At 38.0% G+C, this 20,436-nt stretch overlaps 1 protein-coding gene across 2 annotated transcripts in view; it reads right to left on the reverse strand.

The window, feature by feature from the left end:
* The window catches only part of BZW2 (basic leucine zipper and W2 domains 2), a 62,661-nt gene that overhangs the window by 36,834 nt on the left and 5,391 nt on the right, over positions 1-20,436 (reverse strand). For both annotated transcript variants that reach the window (XM_027540005.1, XM_027540006.1), the window contains exon 2: positions 8,723-8,787. In XM_027540005.1, the coding sequence (XP_027395806.1) occupies positions 8,723-8,780 (58 nt within the window). In that variant the 5' untranslated portion in view covers positions 8,781-8,787. The remainder of the gene's footprint in view (positions 1-8,722; positions 8,788-20,436) is intronic.

A 20,436-nucleotide genomic window follows, 5' to 3' on the forward strand; every position in this document is an offset into this window, starting at 1 on the left:
TTATGAAAACAGTTTGAATTTTGTAGATGCCCTGAATTATTTCAGAGGATTTAAGGATACAGATACTATGTAACTTTCTCTCCTCAGCATACTCTAGAGAGACTTCTAGACTCTTCTAGAGTCTCTCTAATAGAGAGACTTCTCTGTGGAAGGTCACTTTGGAATAAAATCTTGAACAAAGTAAGGATCACTTGAAAAAAAGTGAAGGTAACAAACTAGATGTCAGATGACGAGTTAAAAAAAATGACTAGATAAGACAAAGGATCTAACATTCAGTTCAAAGAATTTCACCCTTTCCCCCTTACAAAGACTGAGTCGGCATATGGGGAAAAGGGGCAAAGGATGACATCCCCCCAGAATATTCTATCGTAAATGTCTTTAGAGAAGTAGACATTGCAACTGTTTTGTTTTGTTTTGTTTTTTTAAGGAAGAAAGAGGAGGAGAAGAGAATGCTATGGAAAAAAGAAACATTACATGAATAAAAAATAGTTCTTGGAAATGAAAAATATGATAGAAAAACTTAAGAACTCAATTGAAGAGTTAAAAGAGAAAGCTGAGAGTATCTCTTAGAAACTGACAGAAAAGTCAAACACCTACATAATAGAAGCATAAAGATAAGAAAAAGAGCAGACTAGTCAAATGTCCAAACAAGTGAGTAAAAAGATAATTTTCTTAAAAAGGGAAGGATTTAAAACTTTCAAGAAATTTCAGTTTTAAAGGAGATGTGAGTTTCCCAATGAAAGACTATTTGTGGACACAGCACAAGGACTGAAAGTGGATCCACAAGGAGTATTCGTTACTGTGAAACTGCAGAATAAAGCAACTCTCTGAAGTTTCAAGCGCAAAAAACCAAATCACATACAAGGTGTCAAGAAACTGAACAACCTTGAATTGCCCAACAGAAATACCAGAAGCCAGAAGATATTCCTTCAAAATTCCAAGGAAAAACAATTTTCAACCCAGAATTACAGTGTTTGGTCACACTATTAATTAAACATAGGTCAGTGGAGTTCAGTTGCTTAGGCAAGTCTGACTCTTTGTGACCCCATGGACTGAGCACGCCAGGCTTCTCTATCCATCACCAGCTCCTGGAGCTTGCTCAAACTCATGCCCATAGAATTGGTGATGCCATCCAACTATCTCATCCTCTGTCGTCCCCTTCTCTTCCTGCCTTCAGTCTTTCCCAGCATTAGGGTCTTTTCCAGTGAGTCAGTTCTTTGCCTCAGGTGGCCCAAGTACTGGAGCTTCAGCTTCAGCATCAGTCCTTCCAATGAATATTCAGGACTGATTTCATTTAGGATTGACTACTTTGATCTCCTTGCAGTTCAAGGGACTCTCCAGAGTCTTCTTCAACACCACAGTTCAAAAGCATCCATTCTTTGGTGCTCAGCTTTCTTTATAGTCCAACTCTCACATCCATACATGAACTATTGAAAAAAACCATAGCTTTGACTAGATGGACCTTTGTTGGCAAAGTAATGTCTCTGCTTTTTAATATGCTGTCTAGGTTGGTCATAACTTTTCTTCCAAGAAGCAAGGGTCTTTTAATTTCATGGCTGCAGTCACCATCTGCAATGATTTTGGAGCCCAAGAAAATAAAGTCTGTCACAGTTTCCATTGTTTTCCCATCTATTTGCCATGAAGTGATGGGAACAGATGCCATGATCTTCACTTTTTGAACGTTGGCTTTAAGCCAGATTTTTCACTTTCTTCTCTCACTTTCATCAAAAGGCTCTTTTAGCTCCTCTTGCTTTCTGCCATTAGAGTGGTGTCATCTGCATATCTGAGGTTATTGTTATTTCTCCCACCAGTCTTGATTCTAGCTTGTGTTTCATCCAGGCTGGCATTTTGCATGATGTACTCTGCATATAAGTTAAATAAGCAGGGTGACAATATACAGCCTTGACGTACTCCTTTCCCAATTTGGAACCAGTCTATTGTTCCATGTCCAGTTCTAACTGTTGCTTCCTGACCTGCATACAGATTTCTCAGGTGGCGGGTCAGGTGGTCTGGTATTCCCATCTCTTGAAGAATTTTCCACAGTTTGTTGTGATCTACACAGTCAAAGGCTTTGGCATAGTCAATAAAGCAGAAGTAGATGTTTTTCTGGAACTCTCTTGCTTTTTTGATGATCCAGCAGATACTGGCAATTTGATCTTTGGTTCCTCTGCCTTTTCTAAATCCAGTTGAACATCTGGAAGTTCTCAGTTCAAGTACTGTTGAAGCCTGGCTTGGAGAATTTTGAGCACTACTTTACTAGCGTGTGAGATGAGTGCAATTGTGTGGTAGTTTGAACATTCTTTGGCATTGCCTTTCTTTGGGATTGGAATGAAAACTGACCTTTTCCAGTCCTGTGGCCACTGCTGAGTTTTCCACATTTGCTGGCATATTGAGGGCAGTACATTAACAGCATCATCTTCTAGGATTTGAAATAGCTCAGCTGAAATTCCATCATCTCCACTAGCTTTGTTCCTAGTGTTGCTTCCTAAGGCCCATTTGACTTCATACTCCAGGATGTCTGGCTCTAGGTGAGAGATCACACCATTGTGGTTATCTGGATCATTAAAATCTTTTTTGTATAGTTCTTCTGTGTATTCTTGCCACCTTTTATTGATATTTGCTGCTTCTTTTAGGTCCATACCATTTCTGTCCTTTATTGTCCCCATTGCTACGTAACAGCAGATTAAACATATATTAAAACATTTAAGGCCTCAAAAATTATGTTTCTCATGCACTCTTTTTAAAAAGCAGTTGAAACAGACACTCCACCAAAATAGGAGAGTAACTCATGATTTCACAATCTTATTAAGTTATGAGACCCCAGGAAAAAGAGAAAAAAATCTAAGAGACAGACAACAGTACTTTTCAGGATAGTAGGAAAAGGGACATTTCAAGCTGTACTGTTTACAGCTGGACAACTGGTCTAAAGAACAAACTGAATGGAAGAGTGTTTTCCAATACAATCATACAGTATGTAGTGATACATAGTTAGAATTCCTTCAATAAAATATCATTGTTAGAATTCCAAAACTGCTTATATGAAGAGATTTACATAACAAAGGAAAGTGTGGTGCTGCCTAGTTTTATGGTACAGAAAGCTAAAATCATTGACTATAAACTCATTTAATCCAAAGTGAAAATGGTGTTCAGAAACATATATAATAGTTTAGCCCTGAAGACCATGTACCAGGTCACAATGATATAACCCCTAATTAAGAGTCTAGCTAAAACTGATAAAATGAAAGAACACAGACCAAGAAGAGGATTTTGCAGGTGGGTGGGGGGGGCGTGAAAGAATCCTCATATCCCACAGCAGGAAGTGCATCCATAATACACCTCTCCAACAGAAACATCAAGAAACAGCCAAGTAGAAGTGCCGTGTGGTCATAGAAATGCAAATGCTAAAAGAAGCAGTTAAAGGTTAGAAAGAATACTGCTGGAAAGCAGACTTGCTACTGTTGCAACATGTTTTGCAGAATGGTTTGACTATTTAAGCCATGTATGTGTGGACTATTCAAACCATGTATGTGCATGACTTAGATACAATTAAAAACTACATTTTAAACCAGACAGCAGCTATCTGGTTTGTACAGACTGCCTACCTATGGTGTAACAGAAAGGATGTGTTGTAAGAGGTTAATACCACAACTTCAGAAGCAGAGAAGAATGGCATTCCCAGTACCAGTCACAGTCACGCAGCGTAGGATTCCACGAAGACAGATGTAAATTAACTTGAACACTATTTGTCATGAACAAGTGATAAAAGTCCCTTTGATTCCATAAGCAAAACATTATGCAGACAAGAACATGCAAATGTTGACTGCAGGGGAAAACATAATTAGGGTCTTGTTGTGAAGCGGGGGAGGGAGAGAATGGGCACCCTACAAGAACAGATCATGGGTGTGGGAGGGGCAAGCAACTGTGACCAGAAGGACAAACTCACTGGCAAGTGTCATCCCCCTGCTGGGCGCCCAGCTAAAGGGGTAATTCTCCTCCCACCTTGGGAAAAAGTTCTGTTTCCTTTAATGCAAAAACGCGAGAAGTCAAAAAGGACCACAGGTTGCTTACTAAGTATTAGTCACTCAGTTGTGTCCAGTTCTTTGTGACCCCATGGACTGTAGCCAGCCGGGCTCTTCTGTCCATGGAGTTTTCCAGGCAAGAATACTGGAGTGGGTTGCCATTTCCTTCTTGGGTCTCCTGCATTACAGGCTGATACTTCACCATCTGAGCCAATAGGGAAGCCTATTAAGCTTATTGAAACTTGTGACCAGCTCCCAAAATCAACTGAGGCCACCCACATAATGGCACCCCATTATTAGGATGTTGACTCAGGTGGCAGAACAGACTTTTTTGATGGTTTGAAATTATAAATTTGAAGCATTGGAAAATATAAGTTGGTCAAGAAGGTACAATTCAGACCAAGCTAGAAATACAGCAGCTTTGTTTTGAATCTAACAGACAACTTAAAAACTTTTGCTTGTGAAAAGGCCTTCACCCTCCAGTTATACTTTTTCAAAAGACTTGCTAAGGGAGAGAAAGGCAGTATATTACAGCCAGAGATATTTCAACAGTGAGTAATAATGCAGTAGGTCAAGATGCTCATGTATAGCTTGGGAATCTTAAAAAGTCATGACGGCCTGGGAGGATTAATAATTCTCTTGCAGGATGAAGAGCAGAACTCCCACGTGCTAAGTTAAGTGTTCATCTGCAGGAATTTAAAATTCCTGTACAGGAAAATGGCAAGAACGTTAATGGAAGTTTGGGCAAACAAGACAGTATTTTACCCAAAGGTTCTTTTTCACCTTAAACAACCAACAGTAAATATGATACGTATTTCATTTGAGGACAGTGCAGCAGAAATATCAACAAAATTCTAACAAAATTATGACATTGCTCCCTTGAGTTTCCATTTGGCAGGTCAAAGCTCCCCTGAGGTGGGAACGTTTAGGGTCTGTGTTGGTGAATTACAAGTGTGACACTGAGGAGTTAGTCATAATCACCCTTCTATGGCACAGAGAGAAACAGGTCTTTTTCTGACGTGCTTATAAGTTATCTAAATACTATTGCTTTCTCAAAGAACTATGGTAACTGGAAGATATCCCAACATAGTGACAAAAATAACATAAGCTACCATCTTTTTCTGCAGGTCACTGAGGTAGAGAAAAAGAATGCGAAGTATCATGGATTTTCTAACCATACACACAGATTGACTTCCAATATATATTACCTTAAATGATTCACTTCATTAGTTCCTAACACCATTTATTACAAATCTTAAGAGTTATTTAAAACCGCCAACTCAGATCTAAAGCCTCAGAGAGAAACCTGAGCACGTGGTCACTCTGGATGCCTGATGTTTGGTCATTTTTTCTCGCTCCTATTTTCACTAATTTTAATTGTATTTTTCTACAAAATTTAGAGGGGGATCACTTGAATTATTAAACATTTCATCTCGCTCATTTCATCTAAGCATAACAATGGCTCAGGCGAGAAGTGTTCATCCTTCTTGGATTCCCAAAAGTCACAGTAGAAAACATAATTTCTTTGGAGAAAATTTTATAAGTAAGATGTGCATATTTCATAAAGGATAAGTTCTATATGATGTGCCCCACTATAATGTTTGGGCTTCCCAGGTCATGCTAATGTTAAAGAACCCATTTGCCTATGCAGGAGACATAAGATACGGGTTTGATCCCTGGGTTTGGGAAGATCCCCTGGAGGAGGGCATGGCAACCCACTCCAATATTCTCGCCTAGAGAACCCCCAAGGACAGAGGAGCCTGGTGGGTTACAGACCATGGAGTCACAAAGAGTCAGACACGACTGAAGCAACTTAGCATGCACACACCATAATATTTCATTTTGATGTTAAGAAGAAGAAAAAAGAACAAAACATTTTTAGACTGACTTGGCAGGGAAGAGCATTAGCTGTGCTAGGGAATAGTTACAAACTGAAGACAGAGCTTCAGAAGACAGCCTATTAAAATGACCTTGAAATATCCTCTGCAGATTTATTTTCTCAGCTCTATGAAATTGCCAACCATTTATCTGAAGTCAGCCCCATCATAATAGCAAAAGAAAAGCCAAAGCACGATGAATTGTCAGGAGGCAGTTCACTGTTATGAAAAGCAGAAAATGAGGCTGACTCCATTTTTTCCCCCAGTCAGCAGTTTGCACAAAATGGCTCAAATGGAGCTTTAAATCCCCAACAGACCTGAGTTATATAAATCTAGATCAACTGGCAAATTATAGATAACATATTTCTGGGTGGCTCTCTGTGCGTACTCCTGAAGCAATGAGACGCAGGCACAATCTTGCCCATCAGATGAATCAGAGGCAAACCAGTTCAGTATGAGAGGCAACCTTTCCGTTTCAGAACTGACCGACTGTAAGGGCCAGTTTACTCGTTGACTCATGTTAGCTCTTGTGCAATCCATCCTAAGGCCCTCTCCTGGCAGTGGAGCTCAGCTACCGTGAATCAGCGTCACGTTAAGAAAGCTGCCTGAGCTGAAGATCCAGGTCTGAGATTAACACGTTCCCTCAGTGGGCAGGTGGTGGCAAACCTTTCTTCACCTCACAGTGGGGCGTACGTTAAATATTATCACATTACCAGGAGCAAGAATACCTTAACTGTGACTAGATTTCTGATTAAGTCCTTTGGAAATCAACGACGTCATTTATTTATTTTTTTCCCAAGACTGCTTTACACAATGAGACAAAGAATGCATGCTGGTTTCGGCACCTTGGATGGCTATCTGCTTCCAGATTTCAATCCTCATTGTGTAAGTGGGGACACAGTTTCTAAAAGGACTAAACACAGGCGGTGGTTCAGGCTATACTTGTACTTCGTTTATGGGGATGAGTCAAGGATGCAAAAAATAAAAACATAAAAGCATATAAGACAGAAATACTGTACAAAATAACTACCTTTTTGGTTTTTAAAACTTTTTTTTCATTTTTTAGAGAGAATGTGACGTTTTTTGGCAGGCAGCATTTATGGTTAAATTTAGCCTTACTGCTACTGAGTGATTCTTATAATCTCTTCTTATTCAATTGACCCATTGTATTGAGAAATCTTTTCTTTCTACTTGACCACACTTGGCTGCTTCTTACACAGACAGCACTACAAGAGACCCTCAGCTACAGACACTGGTGGGGAATGCCAAAGGCATCTGACACAGGTTAACAATCCAATAATTTAGTGCTAGACGACCATTACATAGCTTCTGTTTCATAATCAGCAGTGAGGCCTTCGCAAAGATACTCAATCACACTTTATCTTTACACATGATACTTCCTTAAATATTTTTCAGTCACTCTCCTCAGTGTTAGTCATGCCATATTTCATACTTTAAAAAGTTTTCCAATCAAGTTTTAGCTCAACTATTCTTAAATCCAAGAGGATTTCTGTATAATTACGCAAAACTGGTTAAATATTTAGAATACTTAAAAATTCTTTATACAGAGAAATGGTAAGATGAACATGAAAGGAGTCACTCACATACAGATGTTTTAACAGCCACCATCAAACTGGCTTTATCACTACTTTTCCCACAATAAAAGACACTTGAAAATATGAATTTTAAAGTTTTAAAGATATTTAGGTAAATTTCATTCGACTTTCTAAAATTCTGAAACGGTTACAGCTCTTTTATATCTCTTTCCTTTTATATCTCTTAGCTTTACTATCTTTGCATATGAACATTTTCTTAAAAACATAAAGAAAGCAAAAACCACAAGTGCAAAGGCAAATGTCAAAAATAGTGAAGTTTATCAATTGCCTTCATAGCCTCACATGAGACTAAGGCAACCTGAACAGACATAATTACCCTCATTTTGTAGCTAACGACACAAAGCTCAGACAAGTTAAATGCCTTGTTCAAAAATCAAACTCCTAAATAACTGGCAGTTCTGAAGCTGGAATGCAGAACTTTAGATTTTACAGTCAGAGCTCAAAAGACAGGAATTAGTGAGGTTAGGTGGAAACAAAGATAATACTAATTCTTCTTTGTGGAATTAAGAAACCTCACATAGAAGTGGGCTTCACTGGTAGCTCAGCTGGTAAAGATCCCCTTGGAGAAGGGAACGGCTAGCTACTCCAGTATTCTGGCCCAGAGAATTCCATGGACTGTATAATCCATGGGGTTGCAAGGAGTCGGACATGACAGAATGACTTTCACTTCACTTCACTTCAGCTACAACTGGAGTCCAGACATGCCTGTAGGGGGAGCTCTTACACCCTCTCATGCACCATCAATTATTCCAAACAGGAAGAGACTTAATGCCCTCATCTCTAGTCTCCAACAGAAAGCTGTTGCCTACTTTACTATCCAGAAGGAAGAAGAAAACTTTTCTCCACCTAACCAAAGCCCAGCCAATCAGAGAGTGTACCAGTGCAACCTATGAGAAGCCTCCATACTTTGGACTTCCAGCTTCCTAATGTGACTCTTGGGTTATTACAGCCCCTCTCAGCTTCCCTCTTTTCTCTACTAGAGCAAGTTCCTCATCCTTGTTCTGATTTGCCCCATAGTTCAAATATCCAGAATTGCAATTTCTTTGGGCTATTCCTGAAGAAACTGGCCTTTGCTAGTAAAATAACTGGTTTTATATTGTTAAATTTGACAATCTCCAAACTTATATATTGATTAGAACTTTAAATAACATTCCTCACCTCCCTGCCCTCCTTGCCCCCGCCATACACACACAAACACAACACAACTTACCCCTTTTCCGAGTTTTGAACCGCTGGCCTGTTAGCACTGGCTTCTGATGCTTATTCATAAAATTTCTGAAAACAAAAAAATAAAGATTATGTGCTTCAAATAAACAGCCCATATAATATATTTCCAGTAAGTATGTTTGACTTTAGTCATCTAAATATACTTTTCAAAATGAGATAATTGTAACTACTGAACTAGCAAAACTTTTAAAGTTTAATAATATCTAGTGTTGACAAAAGACACAAGGATAATAACCATAGACATAAACTTTGGCATAAGGGATAAACTCCATGCAATACTTTTGGAAAGCATTTGGTGAATATAAATATTTACATGTACAAAACCTATGGTCCAGCAATTCCTTTACAAGGAATTTCTTCTAGTTATACCCACATAAGTATGTAAATATACGCATGTGTATATAAAAGGATTTAGTTGCAACATTGTTGGATGCATAAATAAATGAAAAAGTCAAATACCCATAAACCTGTATCTGGTTCCATAAGTTATAATAAGCCATTGAATGGAACTATGAAGCATTACAAAATGAATTAGATGCAAATGTACTACATACGGCCCTGCTACCTCTCTGATCAAGCTTCCTACACTTATGTTTTCCCATCACTCACCCCTCTAGTCACCCAGCCCTCTGCTTTTCCCACTGGGCCAGGGAAGGTCATTTTTCTTCTGGGAAGACTCTTTCCCAAGGCATTCATGTGGCTTTACTCTCTGCACACAAACACCTCCTTTTCAGAGAAATTCCCAGGCCATCCCGACTAACAAGGCTCCGTGTCTTTCTCTAGCTTTATTTCTCTTCATTGCTCATAGCAGCCCCTGGCATTTTTTAGTATTTGTTTGCCATGGTCTATTCCCCTGATGACAGTGTAACCGCCCTGTGGGCAGGGACTTCGCAGGTTTTACTCAAAATTGTATCTTTAGCACCTAAAACAACACTGAGAGCAAGTATTGAATAAATAATTGTCAATAAGCTGTCATACTGAGAAAGATGTTCAAGGGAAATTGTGAAGGAAAAAAGCAAATTGAATAAAAGAGTGCAAAGCATAATTTTTTGGTTAAAAGGAGGTACATGTAATATTTGCTTTTCTAGGCAAGGAACATTTAAGAATGAGAAAAGAAACAGTTTTTCATTTGTTTGTTTACTTCAGAGGATGCAAATGTGGGCTTTTTAATTCTTCTACTGGACTTAATAATTTAAAATATCATAAATTATCTTTTTAAAAAGTGAAAAACCTGCTCTAAAATGAGCTTTTACAAACTGAGAATAACCTTGCTGACATAAATATTACAATCTGAAAATGTATCTAGATTGCCTAAGTTATGAAGACCAAACAATTCAAGATAATGTCAAGCAAATTATTTCTCTTTCAAAGTTTTTAAAAATTATAATTAAAAAACATTCTCAAGAATGTGGAAAAATTATTATTCAATTTATGTACCAAAACTTTCTTCCCACCCATCCCGTGAAAGAAGAGAAACACCTATTTTCACACAGAAAGCAATCTATTTATCATGGAAAAACTTGAATTGCCATTTCACAAGTGAAATTCATTAAAAATAAAGTAACAAAGCCCAAAAGTAATTTCTTTCATGGTTAAAGAGAGAGAATTTTTACCAGTCTTATAAAGTGAACTTACTACATTCTGCTTTTAGATATAAAGGTGACTAAGCTAGATTCCAAGCCCTCAAAGAGCACAGAGTCCAGCAGAGATAAAACACAAACATTTACAGAACAATGAGGCAGGTGAAACAACAGTGGGGCTCCCCTAGGTCAAGAGTAGAGAAGGGATTGACAGGTGTACGCGTAGGGGCAGCAGCTGCATAGTGAAACAGTTACAAATGCAATAACCTTAATCAGTGAAATCTTATTTCACTTGAGAGGCACTGGAAATAGAGTTTCTAATATTTACAGAAAAATTCTCTCATTCAGGATTTTCCCTGTTGGCATTTTCAACAGATTCACTCTAGATCAGCAAACGTTTCCACTGGGGCACAAGTAATGAATATACCTAAGTGTGCATGTGGTTTCCTTAATGTTTCCATACCTCCCCAAACACAACAAATGCCATACAAAATATTTTCTTGTGTTAGCAAAGGAAAAAATACCTGTTAAAGGGTTTGGGTCTTGTACTGAGATGCAAAACCAAAAATAGAGCCTGAAACTTCTCCAGTAGCTGAACATGTAAGGAAGGCATTACCCTTTGCCAAAGATGTTTTTATTTCAGAATTTAAAAATATTTTTAAAGTGTGTGCCCCTTCTATTAGAGTCTACAGTATAAATACATAGAATTCTCTAATTACCTTATTATCTTATTTAAATTTTCCTGCTAATGGAGAATTACCACCAAACACAACCTACCTAGGAGTGAATTACTCTATTTTAAAAATTCTTTAGCTCTGTTTATAATACCTTCTTTAGCTTTAAACAGGAAAGTTTGTATCTTCAAAGTTCAGTTATGTGGGCTTGTTTTATACAACCTGAACATATTCTATGTGGAAAATAAGGTAAGAACACATAAATGTTTAAAAAAAGTATGCAAAGATTTTTGACATACACAACATCAAAAATTAAAATAAACAAACACACACAAACAGAGATTCACCTAGTGGTATTGAAAGACTAAGAGAAGATATTCTGTTCACCAAAAGTTTCTATCACTTAGCTGTTACTATTTGGAGCAGAGGCTTGGCTTTTCTCTAAATTTAGCTCCGGTGCTACATTATAATCTGCTCCAGAGAGGGTCAGCCTTTATAAGGCATTCACTGACTCCTGGCCGAAGAAGAGCAAGGACACATAGACTAAGAAACTCCACCAGCCTAAACCTGGGCAAGTCACAGCAGAAGAGCAACAACGGCAGTTCTCCTAGGCCAACCAAAAAAGCTCACAGTTATAACACTGCATTACAATTTATAACTTGATATCCACTAACAGCATGATAATTTGGCTTCCATTCAGAACACTGTAACTCAAACATTCACAGAGAAAAATAAGCTCATGTCCCACCAAAATGGAAATACTCCATGGTTTAAAACAGTACATATTTAAAAAAAATTGTATGTAAAATTGGAAATGTTAGAAGATGAGGTCATAAAAATACTAAAATGATCCACTTAATCAAACATTAGAGACCAGGTCCTCTATTAATGAAATAACAATTGTAAACCAATTTCTATTTGAGCCTAAATGGCTAACTGATCTCACGCCCTTTTCACATTCCATCTCTCACTTCCAACCAGACTCTGGGCAGCAGTGTGACGAGGGGCCAGCAGCACTGAGGGGTCTCACGGCTACTGTAGACTAATTCTGCCACTTGCCCTGCCCACCTTGAGTAGACTGACACCTGGTGTGTTGCCTTCCCTTATACTCTTCTTTAATTCTCTCCATTTTGGAAAGTGTCTGATCAATCAGAGACAGACATATCTTCCAGTTGTCCCTCCTAGGGGAAGCCTGTTCTCAACTAGTAATTAAGAGATCTTGCCTGTCCTGGTCTGGCTCATCTCTCAAGTATGATAACCTATTTTATGTGAGGCATTTAATACCGCTAATATATTCTACACATAGAATAACTGCTATTCAAACAACCTCGACATTATGAATATGGATCCTCTAAAGTGGGGTCACAATCTTTTTCCAGAAGGGGACAGAAAGGTAGTATTTTAGGCTCTGCGAGCTACCAGGTCTCTAGTCTAACTATTCAGTTTCGCTGTTACAGCCTGAAAGTAGCCACAGGCAAAATGCAAAGAGGTGGTCCTGGTTGCATTCCAGTAAAACTTCATTTACAAAATAAATACAAGCTCAAAATGGGCCTCCAGGCTGTAGTCTGCCCACACCCATCCTGGAAAGGTGTACCTAACACTGCTGTGTATGGCAGTGAAAATGTTCTGTATCTGCACTGTCTCATATGGTAGCCACTAGACACCTGTAGCATCCTTGAAGTGTGGCTAGTGTGAATGAGGAAGAAAATGCTTAGTTTTATTTAATTTTTACTAATTAAAACTGAAACAGCCAACATGCCTAGTGGCTATCATGACAGGGAATGCAGTTCCAAAGCATTCCCCATGGCTCAATACACAAACTTGAGAAGAAGATGAAAATATACTCAAAGAAAGGCAGTTTTTTACTTAGCATTTTTCAAATAAAGTAACTGCAGAGCGTTCTGCCCAAATTTCAAAACTATGTGTCTACAGCAGGAAAGAAAAGAAAAAATACCAAACTCCAAAGTGAAACTCTCTGTGTACAATCAATATTACTTAAGACAATGGAAACAAAAAGACTTCTGATTGATTCTGATACTAAAAATTATTTTTGCTGTTGTTTAGTCGCTAAGTTGTATCTGACTCTTTGTGACCCCATGGACTGCAGCCCACCAGGCTCGTCTGTCCATGGGATTTCCCAGGCACACTTTATCCTTTGGGTATAATACTGTTGCCCTACAAAATTATACCCAAAGAATAAAGTGTGTTGTAAAGATGCAATAACACCAGCGCACAAAACTCAAAATATTACTGAGCCACTTCACTGCAATATTCTAGGGAAATACTCTGTATTTAGGAGCAAGTTTCAAGAATTACCTTTTATTCTATCTTCCAAATAGGTAAAATAATTTCCATAAAAAGAACTAAAAATATGTCCATAATTATAAACTATTCTCCCTTCCATTAAAGCTAAAACTGCAAGAACAAACATCATAAAATCCTGTATAAAACATTGTCTTGGGATCATTTGGGTTGATAATACTGCAGCATCATTCTCTCAAAAGAAAAGAAATTAAATTGCTCTGTGAAACCTTAAATTATGAACATTCTAAAGCAATAAACTAAATATATACCTATAATAATAATACACAATTTTGTTGCCCAGCATAACATTAGTTTGGTCAATATCTTTATCATGATTCCTCTCTGGAATCAAAATCACCCAGCCTCTACAACAAGCTTCATTCTATCTCCCAGCAAATTCTACATAACTTTCAGTATTTATAATAATTGCAATAACATTAAAATTTAAACTAAGTAGCCTATCTATAAAAGAAGAATGTTTTTAAATACAGTCAAATATTCTTTAATATAAATATTATTGTTATATTCATATCATATCCTCTTCACTTTTATAATCAATGAAATCAAAGAACAAAAATATTTATCTTAAAAAGTACAAAACAATAAACTACAGTTGTCTTCTCAAAATTTTACAACAATAGTTTCCAGTGAGGAACATTAACAGTTGGAACTTAAATTGTGCTAAGCAATGACTTTATAAGAAAGAGGGATCAAAAGCCTAAGGAATTGTGCTGTGAAAAAAAATACACTAAGAGTTAATTATGTTCATCTAAATCTTCCTTAAGAAGCCATAAAAGCATCATGATTAAATTTTCATTATAACATTTCCAAATCTATTTCATGTCTTAAACTTTATCTTGTTTTTGAATACTGTATTTTTGCTTCCCTTTTAATTAAAATATTTCAGAAATTACATTTTAAGTATCACTGTACAACCTCTTCATTGAAATAAGATGATTACATCATGTCCTTTATTTCATCTCAATGAAGTTATTTTCAAAAACTCCCAAGAAGTATAAATAACTCCTAAATAGTTTCACTCTGCTTATCCATTCATGCTATCTATTTAATGAACTCTATACAAAGTCCCTGGGGCAAGCACACCTCCTTCTCTGGGAGCTTCCACTTTCCCCAGATGCAATCTCTCCTGGGCCCTTCCCTTCCCCCAGCAACTGACCACCCCTCTCAGCTTCCCAGATGGCCTAATCTTGCTGATGTCATTCTTATATCTCAACACTCTGAAAAACACAAACACACCTTCAACTACACACACTGTATATACTTCAGTTTTTAGAAAAGCCATCCCTCAAACATAACATCTCAGGGTGTTTTACTAACAAAATGTCCTAAAACCTTTGTGCTAGATGAGACCCTTAGAATTTTTATCTACAAGAGGATGGTGATAAGAGCTGCATACCTACTACGAAACTTCAAGCTGTAAATTGGGAGAATTTAGAGGAAATGGTAGCATGAAACAGACAAATACCCAATGATTAAATGTCTAGCTGTGGTTTAAACATATTTATTAATTTATCAAGCATTTGAGGGGAGCTTACTCTGTGTCAAGCACTGCGACACAGCAGTGGCTTCACTCCAGGGTTAATTTAATTTTCTTTCCCAAGGGACATTTGGCAGTGTCTGCAGACATTTTTGTTTGTCATGCTGGGAGGATTGGGGTGCTACTGGAATCTAGTAGGTTGAGGCCAGGGATGCTGTTGAACCATCTATAATGTTGTAGGAGAGCCCCCTACAGCAAAAGGTTATCTGGTCCAAAATTTCCAGTGTCAAGGTTGGAAGACCCCATACTACAGAGGAAAAAAGGCAAGCAAAGCCAAAGATGGGCCTTGCTCTCAAGAACTGAAAATTATACACACGGGTCTACACATATCAGAGCAGCAATCAGGCAGATATTTCCTTGAGTGATTTATTTTTGTTTGCCAAACAATAATGTCAGTTTTAGACAAAACAAATGTATCACTGATTAGCTCTGGTGAGGAGTGATGATAATGAGGAGGCTATGTATGTGGGCAGAGGGTATATACGAAATCTCTGTACCCTTAACTTTGATGTGAACCGAAAAAAATTAAGTTTAAAAAATTAGCAGGGAGTGGTGTCAAATGCCAGGGCGCAGTTGATTTAGGCTAATTTTGTATCAAACACAAAAGTGATGGGAATGTTTATTACTATCAGTACAAACAGAAGATTAGATGGTAAGTTATTATGGCAAGGGGGATTGAAATCTGTTCCTCTCTTAGCATGTTAATCAAGGAGAAGAAAACAGAATTTTCTGAAAAACAAAACAAAAAAGACTGGTAGCTAGTGGTAGAATATTGCTTTGGAGCAGTGGCTTAAAAAACATGGGAATGGACCTTCAGGAAGTTCAAACTTGGTGGTGGGCAGAAATCCAAATGTCTTCTCACTTGTGAGTTCTCCCAGGCCACTCCTGCCCCCATTCTCCCAGGAGGGAACCTGCCCAAGCCTGTCTAGCAGATGAAGCTTTATTTGAAGAGTTGCACACACACACAAAGTTACACACGCCTATTTCACAATGAGGAGAGCATACACTGGATATAAGTATCCAGTCTTAGCCCTGGGACTTATGGGACACAGCACACTTATATGAGACTGCATTCCCAGGTACGATTTTAAAGGAGTGAATCATACAAACTCACGGAGAAGGCGATGGCACCCCACTCCAGTACTCTTGCCTAGAAAATCCCATAGATGGAGGAGCCTGGTGGGCTGCAGTCCATGGGGTCGAAAACAGTCGGACATGACTGAGCGACTTCCCTTTCACTTTTCACTTTCATGCATTGGAGAAGGAAATGGCAACCCACTCCAGTGTTCTTGCCTGGAGAATCCCAGGGACAGGGGAGCCTGGTGGGCTGCCATCTGTGGGATCGCACAGAGTCGGGCACGACTGAAGTGACCTAGCAGCAGCATACAAACTCAAATTAAAAGGGGGAAAGAAGACCAGAGCACAATTACAAACTCTCATGTATACTTTCTAAAAAAGCCTAAATATATAGAGAATAACTCCTTTGCATTCACTTATTAAACATACACTGTACTGTGCTAAGTCACTTCAGTCTTGTCTGACTCTTTGCAACCCTGTAGACTGGGGCTTGCTAGGCTCCCCTGTCCATGGGATTCTCCAGGCAAAAATACTGGAGTGGGTTGCCATGCCCTCCTCCAGAGGATCTTCCAGATCCAGGAGTCAAACCCAAGTCTCTAACGTCTCCTGCACTGGCAGACGGATTCTTAACCACTAGCGGCACCCAGGAAGCCCTATCTGGTTCTGGGCAATAGGGATGCAGTGGGGACCAGACAAGATGCATAGATAAGAGGCCTGGTGCTCACTTTCTAGCAGGTGGACTTCTGAGCCAAGCACTGCACAAAATTACCTGGCAGTGTGAGTTAAGAAGGAATGGTCTCCAGTATGTTAAAGTCCATCACATGATGAATTTGAGTTTCAAATTGTGTTTAGTAATGCTTTAACAATTCGATGTATGTTGTTGTTGTTTTTTACTTTTTAACTTATAATGGCTATCCATGAAGCTTGGAACACTTTGAAACCCAAAGAACTAAACCTAGACCCACTCTGATAAGCTTAAGACTCTGATAGACTCTGATAAGACTCTGAGATGTCATGCCACTTGTCTGAGGCCATGCATTCCATTCTAACCTTGGTGATAACAGCAGAGATCAAAGAGGAAAAATCAAACACAGAACAGCCAGGGCCAGAACCCATCAACTGTCTCCTCAGAATGCACTTCCTCCAAAGAACCAACCAAAATTGTAGGGTAACAATTTACACGATCCTTGACGGCAGCTTTTTCATTATTTGCCTTATGGATTTTATGGGTTTAGAGTTAAGAGAGAGTGAAGCATAAATATTAATTTTAATGTCTAGTTCAGCACTTGGATAAACTAAATTAGCATATGTTACCTCCAAAACGCCAAATAGTTCTCTGTGGAGTTCTAGTAAGGACAAACACATTCATCTTTAGCAAGAGGATTTAACAGAAATCCTGACTCTCATGGACATGTAAATAGTAGGAAATTTATGGCTCCCTGGTTTCTGGTACTATGGGAGCCAGTGCTCAACTTGCTTCCTGCAGAGGCTCGACCCTAATGTAAACACCATCTTCACACTCCTCCACGCGGAGAAGTGGCATCCTTTCCTCTAGCCAGCAGCTTCCTCTGTACCAGAAACACGGGCTTCTCCTTCCTGTTTACAATAACCCCTTTCTATTACCTTGTATACTGAGAAGAACGTATGTCCTGTTCTTTTTTTTTCTTAGAAATGGTCACAAATCCAGGAAGCCATAGAGGCTGGTTTGAAAACCATTCAAGTCTTTTGTGTGAATATGTGAAAAAGGATGACAGTAGAATATTATAAAATTGCATACCTCGCAGTGGCTTATGATAAAGTCTCCACAGTGCGAAGAGTTAATATTCATTACTGTTACCCTTCTCTGCCCAGTGGTTGTCTTCAATTTACTTAGTACTCCTCAAAATAACAGTGCATCTAACAATTATTTTCTGAAAGTCCTCATCTAACATAAAAATAAGTTGGATTATGAGAAGAGGAAACATAATTCTACATCTCTCACAAATTTGTTATTATTGTTTTCCTATTAATACATCATTTCTGTAATTAAGATAATTAAAGATAACAAAACAAAAAATACCAAAGGCTACACCTCCAGTTAAAAAATCAGGCAAGAACAATGAAAGCACTCTCTTGGGTGTTTGTCAAAAGAATGGGTCATTCAGTGAGTTATCTAAACCTTTTATTTTCAAAATAGTTTACAAATATGACTATCAGAACATTTTCTGGCACTCTTCACTCGTCACATGCCAAATTTAGAACAGGTCAGTTCATTCTAGCTGGTATTTAACTGCCCAAAAGATACTTGTTGAAGAGACCCATGGCCCCAGCACAGAAATCAGAGTGAGCTAAGAATGAAAAATATTCTTGTATACACTGCTGATAGTGGTAGATTTTATATTTTAAAAAATTTAGAAATTATTTTAAATTATCACAAATTTTTTTCCCCAGTAAATATAAAGGAAAAAATGTTGTGGAAACTCCTAATGACAATCACAATCCCGCATTAAAATGATTCACATTAATCTGATTACTAAATCCCTGAGTTGCATCTCTCAGGTTTAACTATTTCAGTCTATTCCATTCGTCAATAAAAGTAGGAAAAAAATCAGAACAATCCAATTGGAAAAAAAATCAGAGAATAAAATTCTTTAAAGGTACTGTATAGATAAAAACAGTTTCCATGGATTATATTTCATTTGCAAAATAAATTTCATAAACAATTTCCTACTCATTTGATTGTCTAGATGTTTTGACTATTGATATTTTAACTATTTTGGATAATTTTGAATCAGTTTGTATTCAAGGACACAATATTCTAATAAGTATATGATTTTTTTCTTCCATTGCTTCATGTCCATTATTAACTTTCCTGCTACCAACAATTCTAAAGATACTGCTTTATAATTTTCAGTTTAGTCGAAAACATGTGATGTCATAAACTACTTGAGAACAACAACAAACCCAGTGTGCTTTAAAATATAATCTACCACTTCTACGACTTAAAGATTTCTAGTTCTAAGACGGTCAGCCAGAAAATTATAGGCAATATTTATTTTATAAATATTTATGTTATAGTATATTATGGAGTTGTTTTCTTAGGGGTTGTTCTCCCTGGAATGTTTTCCATTTTCTGGCTCACCTGCTCAAATTCACCAATCCTTCCAGACTCTGTTCAGAATCTCATTTTCTCTGACCCTCCCACTGAGCGCCACCCATTCGGGAACCTACATATGTGGACTGTGTTGCTCAGATTAGGCATTGGAGAAGGCTGTTTGAAGGAGGAGCTGAGAAGGATTTGAGTAAAATGTGATGCAGAAATGTGTGGAGGAGGGCACTCTGGGAGCAGGAAACCTGTGGGTGGATAGGGGAATAACCACATTGTTCAAATTAAAGTTGAAAGACTGGAAGGAGCCAGACAGCCACTTGAACAGGCAAAGGACTCTAGTCCTTATTGTGTCAGAGACTGGCAGGTCTCCTAGAGGACACTGGAAGCCTCTTGAAGACAAAGATCACATATATCATTTGGGATTTGCTGAAAACAACAGATACGCACCAAGATCTTTCTTATCAATATATATATATACATGCACATATATATATATATAATGTTAATCCTGAGATAGTTATTAGAATTATATCTTTTATGAAAGTCTCTCTTGAAAAATGAATCTCTTCCAAAATGTAGGGAGAAGGGCTTATATGAATACTAATTTCTATACAATTTTACTTTAAAATGACTTCTTACCTAGGCCTACAACTGTTATTCATCTACTTCTCAACTGTAAAAACAGGGAGAAATGGCCCTAAAAATATCAATTAGTTTTTATATAACACTTTATAGTTCACAGGGCATCCTCAAGAATCCTCAAAGTCACATGTAAGTTTGGTTACCATCCCTGTTTTATATATGAACAAAGTGAAAGCAAGAGAGATTGCCTTGGAAAAGCCACTTCATCACAGAGCCTTGGCTTTGCCACTCTAATTCTCAGGGCTATGGGGCTGTGCTTGGCTGTCTCCCAGGGCTCATCCATAATCATTTCCCACCAGGTCAGAAGAGGCTACTTAATGGGACTGCTATACTCCACAATCAACAGACCAGCAAGAGATTTTACTCAGAGGCTGATGAATGTAGTTTTAAGGGCTGCTTTGTCTGCTGGGTTGTTCTAAAAACCCAGCAAAAGACAATCAGATAACAAGACGTAAAAACACCGATTTTCTACCTTAAATGTATTTATTGGGAAGGCAAACACTACCTTTCCCTTCTGATGCAGAAATAGCTTTCTATTTTTAATTATTGCAATTGCTTTACTATACTCAGAGATAAAGAGGCAGCAGCCTAGAGTTTTAAATTCCACAGTGACCTAGCTAATATAAATACATATGAGTTGAAGTTGGAAGCACCCGAGTGTGTACTTCAACATGACCTGGCAATGAGACTGGATTGGCTGCATTGCCGTAGATATTGTGAAGGCTTGGCTTTAAAGCTTAACTAAATATGCTTTAAAAACCTTTCCAAAAAAAA

Source organism: Bos indicus x Bos taurus, chromosome 4, assembly GCF_003369695.1.
Source record: "Bos indicus x Bos taurus breed Angus x Brahman F1 hybrid chromosome 4, Bos_hybrid_MaternalHap_v2.0, whole genome shotgun sequence".
NCBI classification, from domain to species: Eukaryota; Metazoa; Chordata; class Mammalia; order Artiodactyla; family Bovidae; genus Bos; species Bos indicus x Bos taurus.